This window comes from Delphinus delphis, chromosome 3 (genome assembly GCF_949987515.2).
Source record: "Delphinus delphis chromosome 3, mDelDel1.2, whole genome shotgun sequence".
Lineage (NCBI taxonomy): Eukaryota > Metazoa > Chordata > Mammalia > Artiodactyla > Delphinidae > Delphinus > Delphinus delphis.
The window spans coordinates 97795761-97808285 of NC_082685.1; the positions used below are offsets into that span (position 1 = coordinate 97795761).

The 12525-nt window shown below is 33.2% G+C and overlaps 1 protein-coding gene across 3 annotated transcripts in view; it reads left to right on the top strand.

Moving 5' to 3' along the window:
- The window catches only part of ARB2A (ARB2 cotranscriptional regulator A), a 425303-nt gene that overhangs the window by 97222 nt on the left and 315556 nt on the right, over positions 1-12525 (top strand). For all 3 annotated transcript variants that reach the window (XM_060009155.2, XM_060009157.2, XM_060009156.1), the window contains one exon: positions 7523-7588. In XM_060009155.2, coding sequence (XP_059865138.1) covers positions 7523-7588 — 66 coding nt within the window. The remainder of the gene's footprint in view (positions 1-7522; positions 7589-12525) is intronic.

Below are 12525 nucleotides of genomic sequence, written 5' to 3' on the forward strand. Positions count from 1 at the left end.
ATGCAAGCAACAATGAAAACCCAATGCAGCCAAAAATAAAATAAATAAATTTTTAAAAATAAAATAAAAATATGAGAGCATGTTAAAGTAGAAAGTAAACTGTATGCATGAAGTTTTTTAAAAATATTAAAAGTAGATATTTTGCAAAGTGGTTATTTACTGTTTGAGCATTAATATTTTCTATTTTTATTAAGCTATAAAATTATAAATTTTCCAATTTTGTTTAAAAATGGAAAAAATCTATAATATTAAATTTAATATGTATCTCATCTACTTATTAACTTTTAGTACTCGTAGAAGTACTACATTGTTCTTGCTGATATAATACTAAATGATTCTGTTGAACCATGAATTGCTCAGCCCTGAAGGTAAAAATTACACTGCTTTGGGGATAAACATGTTTTAAATCAAGTAATTGCTCAGAGCTAAAATCTTCTACTACTTGCACTTTGTTTAGAGATGAAATGGGTAAGACTGGTTTCTTAAAAGCCATGGAGTTTTAAAAGTGCTATTTGTATCAGTAAGTGAAGTGAAACTGAGATAATCTTAACGAAGACTGTTTTAAATGCAAAAGTCTGTTTCCAAAATTATTATTAAACTTCTAATATAGTAAAAACTCATAATATCAAATTTTTTTACATTTGTGATACATTTGTAAGTCAGACTGCCTGTATTGACCATGCTTGGCTTATTTGTGAAATCAGAGCTTCCTAAGCAAATGAGTAGTGTTGAAAGGAGTTGCTTAGGTAAAACGCAACTGTTTTCAACTGTCCTGCGTATCTATTTAATACAGAAATCATATACATAATTGTTTTAGGCAGAGGGAAACTAACAAAACTGTCACTTCACTGTACTAATTACAAATCACTTAATTTTATTCTATCAATTAGAACTAGATTTATCTTAGGTAACAATTTATTAACCTTTATTAACCTAAGTCTCTTTAAAAGTTGTTCCTTTTAAAATCTTTTATAGTTCATATTTCACTAATTCAGGTTGGTAGTCTATTGAGTCTGTTTTCTGAGACTTTCTTTGATTATGGGGCATAAAATGTCATAGATATACTTAAATCTTTGAGAGTATTTCTTTTGGTTCAGTTCATCCACGCTTATACTCCAAATCAGGGTACTCTTAGCATTTAGTTGTCCTCTCTAGAGGTGGATGTTACTCAGGATTTATGGATGTTGGTGTTTTGTGCCTTGGTCTAAAGTTCTTACTCTTCTGATGGGCCCAATACAGAAATTTTTATCTTACCATTAATAAAGTTGAGAAATGAAAATTGTTATTGCTGTGAATCAATGAGGTTAAACTTAATTTCTTACTAACGAGAGGGTTTTCTTCAGAGTAAGAAAGAACAGAAGCTTGGCATCTAATAGTAAAGTTAATTTTGTATTTTTATTTAATTAAAATATTTATGTTAATTTTCTTTCATTTCTTCAGTCATATTTCTTGTCATATATCCCATTTTATTTCTCAAATCCAGTCACAAAAAGGTCTAAAGTACCTTCTGGGAAGCTTCTTAGTTTCATTACCCACCTCCTAAATTGTAATCTGCCAGAATAATTTCAGTGCTTTTGCAGGAATAAAGGGTGTCATTGTTAGCTTCTTATTTAATTAATGACCAGATATAATGCAGAAATGCATGAGGTACATGATAAGCACATAGCAACTGCTCAATAAATGTCAATTAAATTTATTGCAGGGTGAGTATACCCCTTCTGTTGGAAGTACTCCACTGAGAATTAATTTTTATCAGACTTCATTTTCTTTCTTCCCACTGTCTATTTCTTTGATCGCCCCTGCTCTTTCTGTTAACATTTTCTTTAATTCCTAGGTAGAGAAATCCTGAGCTAGAAAAAAGTCTAGTTTGACTCCAGCTCGTAGAGGGCATTATTTTGTTGTTAGCCAACGGATCTATTTCATGAATATATAATCTCAAAAATACTTCCCTATGTCTTCCATTGTGGATTCATTTAATTTTAGCTATATGGCTACTTCTTAGGAATCAAAAGAAATCCAGAGAAATTATCAGGTGTAGTAATTTTTTTTTTCTTTCCAGTTTTTCTTTCAAATAATACTATACTGCTTCATGGGTAGTGTGAGTACCTTATAACAGAGTATTCTCAGCTTCTCCTTCCCATAACTTATAATCTTGCTGTCATTCATTTTTGTTTTCTATAAGCTATAATCACCAAAAACATCGCTGCTATTATTTTCAACAAACTGTTGTCTGTTAGGTCAATTAAGAATAAGAAAAGGGACTTCCCTGGTGGCACAGTGGTTGAGAATCTGCCTGCCAATGCAGGGGACACGGGTTCAAGCCCTGGTCTGGGAAGATCCCACATGCCATGGAGCAACTAAGCCTGTGCACCACAACTATTGAGCCTGTGCTCTAGAGCCCGTGAACCACAACTACTGAGCCCACGTGCCACAACGACTGAAGCCTGCACACCTAGAGCCCGTGCTCCGCAAACAAGAGAAGCCACTGCAATGAGAAGCCCACGTACTGCAACCAAGAGTAGCCCCTGCTTGCCGCAACTAGAGAAAGCCTGCGTGCAGCAACGAAGACCCAATGCAGCCAAAAATAAATAAATAAATTTATTTTAAAAAATAAAAAATTTAAAAATTATTTTACCTTAATTTATTCCTCTCTAACACTCTTCCTTTCTTTATGTACATCCAAATTTCTGACCTATATAATTTTCCTTCTCTCTGAATAATTTATTTTAACATTTCTTGTGGTAGATCTACTTGCAAAAATTCCCTCAATTTTTGATTGAGAAAATCTTTATTTCTCACCTTTGAAGGATAAGTTCACTGGATACAGAATTATAGATTGGTGGATTTTTTTCTTTCAATACTTTGAATATTTCAATCTGCTCTCTTCTTACATGCGTGATTCTGAAGAGAAGTCTGATATAATTCTTATTTTATTTTCCTCTCTAGGTAAAGTCTTCCACATCCCTCACTCCCCCAGATCTCTCCATACTGCCAGTCTGGATTCTTTGTGTTTGGCTTTGTGCAGTTTTAATATGATATGGCCAGGTGTGGTTTTGGTATTTATCCTGTTTGGAGTTCTTTGGATCACCTGGATCTGTGGTTTTGTGTCTGTCGTTGATTTTGGAATATTCTCAGCCATTATTATGTCAAATTGTTCCTCTGTTCTTTTCTCTTTCTTCTCTTTCTGGTATTACTATTATGCATATGTTAAAACTTTTGTAATTGCCCTATAATTCTCAGATATTCTGTTCCATCTTTTCATTTTTTCTTTTCCTCTTTGCATTACAGTTTTGAAAGTGTGTACTGTTACATCTTGAAACTCTTTGATTCTTTTCTTGGCCATATCTAGTCTACTGATGAGCCCATCAAAGGCATTCTTCATTTTCATTACAGTGTTTTTGATATAGCATTTTCTTTTGATTCTTTCTTAGAGTTTCCATCTCTCAGCTTACATACTCATCTGTTCTTTTATGTTGTCAACTGTTTCAGTAAATCCTTTGGCATATTACTTATTGTTTTAAATTCCAATTCTGATAATTCCAAATTTTCTGATGCTTGATTTGTCTCTTCAGGTTCTTTCTTTTTGCCTTTTAGTGTGCTTGGTAATTTTTTGTTGAAAGCTGGACATGTTATATTGGGTAAAAGGGAACTTTGGTAGATAGGTCTTTAGTGTGAAGTTTTATGTTTATCTGGCTAGGAGTCAGTCTGTGTCTACTATTTGCTGTAGCTCTTGTGGCCAAGTCTAAAATTTCCTCTTATGTCCTTGTTTTTGTTTTTCCTGTTGTCTTTAAGTGTTCCTGGAGACTTTAAATAGGGGTGAGCCTTGCAGTATCTCATTCCTTGTTATTTTATAGGAGCCCTATTGCTATGGTGGTAATGTGAGGAAGGGTGGGAGGAAACCTTCTATAGTCCTATGATTAGGTTTCAGTCTTTCAGTGAACTTTTTGTTTCCCCTTTGTCAGTTACGCTCTGGTGAAATAGTTTTCCTTGTGTGAAGGCCTTATTAAGTAGAACAGAGTTCAGTAGTATTTCAAAATGGTTACTTTCCTCTTCCCCTGCTGGAAGCAGGTGAGGATTTTTCTCTAATCTCCACAGTGAGAACCTAGTGAGGCTCAGGGAGGTACAACTCATAGAAGTTTGGAGAATCCTTCTTTAAGGCTGAGGCCCCTCCTAATTTTTCATTCTTAAGCTAGTATTCATATTGAACCTCCAGAAATTAATCAATTATAGTTGAAAGTGTTCCTACCCCAGGACTGGCTTCAGCCAACACTTCTGCGCCTGTGCTTTTGTTACCAGTAAGTCCTTATCCTCTGTATCTGCCTGGCTGTCTCTCCAGTTTTCAGGGAAGCAGTTTGCCCTGTGACCTCAAATATCCGATAGATCTAAGAAGAGTCGTTGGTTTTCAGTTTGTTCAGCTTTTTCCTTTTTGTGAGGATAGGAGTGACTACTTCCAGGCTCTTCATATTTCAGAACAGAAACCAGAAGTTCCTATGTTTCTTATTAGAATGAAGATTTCACTTTCACTCAGTCTTATTAGTCTCTTAAGCCTTTTCTTTTCATGTAGGAACTTCGCTGGAAACAATGTTTCTAGTGAATATTTGAACATAGATTACATTTGGGCGAGATACTTTTTTTCATCTATTTTTTTCAAAATTATCTTTTCATTTATTGACTTTTCTAAATGCAGACTGCAGTCCTCCTCAAGCTGTAAGGCTATGAATCCTTGATGCTTTCTTTCTAAGCCTCAATTCAGCAGTTAGAAAGATTTTTTAAAAATCTGAAATACTTTTCTCCCTCAAAGGACATAGACAGAATGAACAGTGAAGAGAATTTGTATACTGTTTTAAAGTACCTTCAATGCACCAGACAGTATCCTGTATGGATACACAGAAATGTAGAGGTAGGATACCTAAATTTTAGTGTTCTCAGGCTAGTCAGGTAACAAGACAGGTGAATAATATCAAACTCATATGCTTCAGGCATGTGCAGAGAAGCACAGAGGTGGGACATTTTGTCTTACCTTGGAGGGTTGGGATGAGGAGGAAAAAGTCACCTAAAGCAGCTGACATGTGATCTATCTCTTGGAGGATGACTAGGGTGGAGGAGAACATTCCAGCAGAGAAAACTGCCTACAAGTTAGATGGTTTAGTTTATGGTTGCTTTTCTTCTGCAGTCAGGACTTTGAGAGCAAGGGAAATTGGGCAAGTTAGGTAGTGTCTTTCCAACTCTATTCGATGTATGGCTTTATTAGAACAGATACTTGCTCTGTAATGTTTTTTCAAAGTCAAATGTAAGCAGTGTTTGAATTGTTTTGTATTATATTGCAGTATGAAATTGAGAATTAACTGCAATATGTATTTCATATTGATATAAGGTATAACGTGACAAAATAATTTTTCATTCTCAAATTATGTCTTGTAAGTATTTTGCATGGTGGTAGAATTCATTTGAGTTTAAGTTTGATTGGTTTTATTGTTTCTTTAAATGTAAGGATATTTTATGATTTCATAGAAGGAAATTTTTAGAAATGATAACCCACTCATTTTAGCTAATCTCATTTAGTTAAACCATTTCTCTTGAAGTGGTAACCCATTTATAACTTCATGTATATTTTTAGACTCATACATATATTTACTCTTTCAGGTTTATAGTACTGCTACTTTCTGGTGAAGGTATAATGAACATAATTTAAAATTCTACATAAAATATAGGAATACTATTCAATTAATAACTAGTAGATTATCACCTAGTTCTAGTTTAGTGTTGTAGCTTTTGAAATTACTATTACCAGACAATATAAAGCTGTTCTAGCATACATCTAATATACTGTTTCTAAAATGAATGAATATGTATACAGAGAAGGAGGGATTTTGGACTTCTTAGAGAAAGCAAGATAGAGAATCTTATTTCAGATGACAGAAGACAGCACCAAAGTGATCTTAATTTTTCTAAAAAAGAAAACATCTGATCTTGTTTCATATTAAGATTTGACTTTTAATTATGTTGCTGCTAAAATTATTCTCTGAGATACTGTGCATAGATGATTAAAGATATTTTTGAAACACTTCTTAAAATGACCATTAAGGCCTATTAAATCATCACTTTTACTCCAGACATCTCTTTCTTCACTTGCTTTGCTTTCTTTAATAGAAATAGTGTATTAGTTTTCTGTTGCTGCTGTAACAAATTACCGTAAATTTAGTGGCTTAAAACAACACAAATATATTATCCTACAATTCTTGAGGTCAGAAGTTCAGTATGAGTGCCACCAGACTAAAATCAAGGTGTTGGACAGGCTGTTCCTTTCTGGAGTCTTTAGGGGAGAATCCATTTACTGCTTCTTTGAGTTGTTGGCAGAATTCAGTTCCTTGCAAGTATAGCACCTAGGTCTTGTTTTCTTACTGGCTATAAACTGAGGATTATGCCATCTTTTAAAGGCCACCACATTTCCTGGCTCGTTGTCTGCTTCCTCCATCTTCAAAACCAGCAATGGCCTGTCGAGGCCTTCTCACTTTGCATCTTCTGACATACTGTCCTGTAATGTTTTACTTATAAGTATTCATATGGTTAAGTTGGGCCCACTCAGATAATCCAGGGTAATATCCCCATCTTGGGTTCTTAACCTTAATCATATCTGCAAAGTCCCTTTTACCATGTAACATAACATATTAACAGGTTAACAGGAGTTAGGATGTAGACATCTTTGGGGAGCCATGTTTCTGCCTAATAAAACCGGTAGTACTAACTGGTACCTGGCTTTGCTGGATCAGTTTTCCTTTTCTATTTGGAATACCTCTGACTTTTCCCTCGTTGATTCATGGAATACAAAAGAAGTGTTAGGATTCAGCAGAGTCATGATAGTACTATATTAGATATAATACCTATAAGGAAATTATAGGGAAAAGAGAATTCTAGAAATACTGAAAAAAAAGGAAAATATGCTTACAGAGTATTGCTTTGTAAAATAGAAAGTCCTTGTGTATTTTTGTGTTTATATTAACTATTTCGAATCCTTAGTATTAAGGTCCATAGTTATTCAGTACACAGCAGCAGGAAGTAAACCAGTAAAGAGCCTCTTAATTTAAATTTTTTTTAATTTATTTTAAAATTTATTTATTTATTTATTTATTTTGGGCTGTATTGGGTCTTTGTTTCTGTGTGAGGGCTTTCTCTGGTTGTGGCAAGTGGGGGCCACTCTTCATCGCGGTGCGCCGGCCTCTCACTATTGGGGCCTCTCTTGTTGCAGAGCACAGGCTCCAGACACGCAGGCTCAGTAGTTGTGGCTCACGGGCCCAGTTGCTCCGCGGCATGTGGGATCTTCCCAGACCAGGGCTCGAACCCGTGTCCCCTGCATTAGCAGGCAGACTCTCAACCACTGTGCCACCAGGGAAGCCCAAGAGCCTCTTAATTTAGTATGAAAATATTCCAAGATAGATATTCAGAGCAATAAATTTTAATAATTTATGTGAATTTTGATAATGGACAACATTGCATCTTAATATGTTATTTCTTTCCTACTTAGATCATCACGAAGTATGTATATGAGCTCCTGGAAAAGGACTGTAATTTGAAAAAAATATCTATTCCAGTAAGTCCAATTTTTAAAAATATTTATAGTTCCAAATAAAATAGTTTTCAATTCAGAAGAAAACTTTTGTTTTAGGTTAACTGTGATAAGTTTAAATGTTAAGATCCTAGTGTTTTGATATTGATAAAGATAATATTAAATTCCTGTCATTATATCTCATCTCATTGTGCACAATAGTTCTTAAAAAGTAATATTCTTCAGTGTAAAGAAAAACTGCTTTCCAGTCTTTTTTGAAAATGATGACACAAAAGGACTACCCTTTCCTCTACCTTTTCTCATTTCATTGCTATAATTTATTTTTACGTATTTATTTGAAGTAAACCAGTGTTCCTTTTCTTGTGTTAGACATTCACCATCGCTTTAATTATTTCTTGATTTTTTTTAAATTATATGTTTTATTTCTCTGTTATTTCCTCTGCACATCCCCAGATTCACTCCTGGTGCTTCATGTTTCATAACACTACTCATCTCTTTTTTGCTAGAACACTTTTTTGAAGTTTTGCACATTTTGCCATTTCAGAGTGAAAAAGTTTGAAATTTGTTCTGTGATTCAGCTTCTCAAAAGAACTTTTTTGTTTTTAATGGAAAACATGAAATATTAAGTGTTTAAATGAAGAAATAGTAACCTTATGTGTGTAATGATGGTAGACTAGATGATCTTTAAGGTCCCTGACAACTCTCTGATTTTACAATCTATATGAATCTCCAAGACTTCATGAAAGTAATTTATTTAAGGCACAAAACTTTGAATATTGATAATTTTGTTTACATGAAATTTTGCATGAAATTTTAAAGTTCTTTGGGCGGTGTTATTCTACTATGAATTGGAGGGTTTGAGGATTTTTTAATGCTATCCATCCTCCCAAATTAATTCCATAGGTTGATTTTTTTAAAAAAGAAATCTATTTTATATTTAATTTTCTATAGGCAATCTCAAGTACTAGGTCACATTGTTAATCATTTATTCATTCATTCAACAAATATTTATTTTAGGGTACCAGGTACTGTTCCAAGTGCTAGTGGCATAGCAGTGAATAAAATATTCAATGTTATTCCACGTAATGACTAAGCCAACCCTTGTTTTTTTGAAACCTTTCCTTCCTTTTGAATTATGTGAAGACCAAGATTTTAGTATCTTTTGGGGAGTGAATATAAAAGTCTTTTGGATTCAAATCTCTTTTAGTTTTGACTTTAGGTCTAGTGTCTTACTCTATTAAAACTATATATTGAATTTTGTCTTCTGGAAAGTTAAGGTAGAATTTTGTCACTTTGTCCAGTCTTCTTTTCTTGTTAATTCTGTTTCTTTCGAAGTTTCTGAAGAATGATATTTAAAAAGCCTTAGGTTAATTCATTGTTACAGCACAATTAATATTGAGTCCTTTAACTCTGTAATACTTCTAGTTCCATGGAACCTTTAAACTCACTTTAATTCCCTAGATTTCTAGAACAAATTACAAGATAATTGGCCATATCTCTCATGTTATATGATTGCCTTTCATTAATTTTCTTTATAGAAAGCCTGAGATTAGATTTAGAAGGACTTCAATTATTTTCCTCTTTTTTAAATGTAGACTATAAAGTTACACAGAGGGAGCTTTACATTATATGAGACCTATAACAACCTTCATGTCCATTTTTGGTTAGTAAAGATTCCCTAATTTTATAAACATTAAAGAATCAAGAAAATTTTTATTTTAGGAAGTTTATCTTTCCTTAGATTATCATCACATATTTTATATAGTTGTGAATTTTTCTTCCCTAAGTATTAGTTTTCTCCTGAGTTCTCTTAAATCCCAAAGCTAGCAGTGAGAGTGGGTTTTTTTTGTTGTTGTTCAAAGTCATTTTTTTTTACTACAGGAATACCACCAAACTTTTTTTTCCTGATGATAAACTAAGTTTTATTGTTACAGTTGAAATATTTAACAAGGAAAGAAAAACTTTTTTTTTTTTAAATGACAGCACTTCGTGGAAATCCATGATTTGACAGATCATGATCATGTCTCATGTTTACTTTCCACCTCACAGAAATAGGTACAAAATATTCTCCATTTTAGTATCTCACACTTGTGTAGAATACTGGATACGTGAATTTAGCTTGACTACAGATTTGCATTCAATTTATTCAATCATATTTAAATAAATATCAAAATTAGTGATTTTCATAAGTATCCCAAAGTGAATTGTTAATTGCTAAAAATTGTTTGGTGCAGTCTCACTGACCAATTGGCCTTTGAGGTTGATTTGTCTCTAACCTGAGGTGGTACACTGGAATGACCTTTATGTGTATTCCTTAATGAAAGCTCATCTTAGTAAATTACCATTGTTTGAAGATAAATGGCCTTGGAACAACCATTTCAAAACTTAAGTTAATGAAGGAAAAATTACTTTATTCATATAGATATTTTTCTATTTTAAATTAGCACTAATTTTACACAGAGTAAATTATAGCCACCAGCTGCAGACTCACAGTTCTGCCTTATATTGAGATGAATATGTCAATGACCAGCTTAAATACTGTTCTTATTCCTTAATCATTAATACCATTACATTGTTCATTTTTATTTTTTTTCCTTAAATACTCTGACATTCTGATATTTTCAAAGTCAGCATATCTGGATGTTCAAGTAAAACATTTATTCATTTGTTCATGGCTACCTTGACTTGTAGCCCCTTAAAAAATTCTTGAACAGTGGTATGATATAAAAAAACACATGTTTATCTTCAGAAAATAAGTACTTTTCCAGTTTTAAAGTGATTACTGTGGAATTTAAAGTGCCAACATTCCATTGCTTAAAAAATTGACTCAGGTGCTTGGTAACAGGGGACTTAGTATGATGGAAAAAAGAAACAGTGATCAGCACCTGCTGGAAAGTCTATAGCTCGGGGTTTTTTCATTAAGATAAACAGATGTCCATTTTCATACATTCCAGGATCCATTAAGGCCTCACTGACTTTAAGAGGCTCTTTTATTTGTGCATATTTAGACATACTTTTTGGTAAATGAATGACTGGAAACCTCTGTAGCCTCTTTTTTATTTTTCACTGACAGCTTTGCTTTTTAATTTTTTCTTTTGTTCTTATCACCATTTTCTTTTTTTAAGCCATTTTAACTGAATGATTCATCTGCTTTCATATAATCCTAGGTAAAAGGGAGTTTTTTTTCTCAGAGTTGGCTTTCGTCTGTCTCCCATCCACTTTTCTTCCTCTGTGACTTCAGTCATATCCATTGTCATCATAGTAATTTGTTTATTCTAGACGTCACATACAAGTGAAGCTAATGTGGTAGTGTTATACTTCATACTTCTCTTACTGCATATTTAATTACTACTAATAAAGATACAGATATGCCATTTTAATTCTAAGCATTGTATAGTTCTTTTAAAATTCTTTGTAGTCATGCATTCATTTAATCTTCCATTTGTGCTTTCTGAACCAGGCAAGTATTGTAAGCAGTTAAGAGGATGCATTATTTAGTTAAATGCCTTTTATCTAAAGGAATTCACTAGTGATGCTTGATAAGATTCTTTATTCCAAAAGTTCATTCATTCTTATATAAATGAGTGCCTACAATGTGCCAGCCTTTCTTCTAGGCATTGGGAATGTAGCTGGAGACAAACAAAGGTCTATGCCTTCCTGGACTTACATTCTAGTGGAGGGAGCAGATGGTAAATAATAGAATATTATTAAAAGCATATTAGATTGTGTTATGTGCTATGGAGGAACATAAAACAGAATGGGACTAGGGAATTCTTGGGGAAGTGTTTAAATGGGGTGGTCAGAGAAGGCTTCACTGAGAAGGTGGTATTTTTTTCTTGAGCCCTGTGGCCGTGCTCTTCTTGCTGAAATAATTACCTTTTGTGCCCTGTTTAAACAACTGGCTAAGCATCCATTACTGACACCAATCTGATTGTTTTAGAAACAGAGAAATTTAATTTTTTTTGTGTGTCCCAGGAGTAGTGACTGGGAACATTTGGAATCCAAGGCATTTTTTGGTATTGAGTTTTTTTCTTTCTTATTTTGGTAATTTTATTAATCTATATTGTTGATGAAGTGAAGTGCTATTGCATTACCCAGCATGTGGATTGACTTTCTCTATTTGAGGAGGTGTTTATTACCAGCTGTCAAGATTTTAACTTGGCTCTGACCTGGTTGCACAAAGGCTGCCATTCCTAGTTACTTGCCACTGCTGATGTGGAATACCACTCAGTCCATGCCATGGCATATGTAATAAGAGGTTGGGAAGTTATCCCTTTCTAAAAGTCTTTTGAATCTTTCAATTCTAAATCATACATCTCTAGTATAAGCCTAACTATTAAGTGTAATCAAAATGACTAAGAATATTCACTTTTCATACCATAAATAGCTAGTACATAAAATAAGGTTATCAAAGTATACAAATAATATTCCTTCATAAGATAATTGTTATATAATCCTGTGTTCATACTCTGAATGAAATTTCTAAGTCCATTTACACAGAACAGTTGGTGTTTGAATTTTTAAATAGTTCCCCCTCCTACTGTTGTTAAAAGCTTAGTAGTTTTCCTTGCTAATATATGGTTTTCCAATATGTGTATTCTCCAGCTGGGTTTTTCTGTTTTTTATTTTAGGTGCAGCATATTTCTATTATAACTTATAGGCTTAATAGCTGTGACCTTGGGCGAGTTATTTAAACTCTCTAGGCCTCAACTTCTTCATCTATAAATGAATATAATAATAGTGCGACCTTAACAGAAATAATACTTTTTAAACATTTAGCATAGTATCTAGACCATAGGAAGCACTTAAAAATTAGTTATTCTTATTTATAATGATAATATAATATTAAATATACAATAATAATGGAGAAAGACATATTTCCAGTATTCTTTTTTCATATTTTTATATGTTTAAATTACTATCATGTCTTTTTTTGCTCCTCTACCTTATATATAATTATC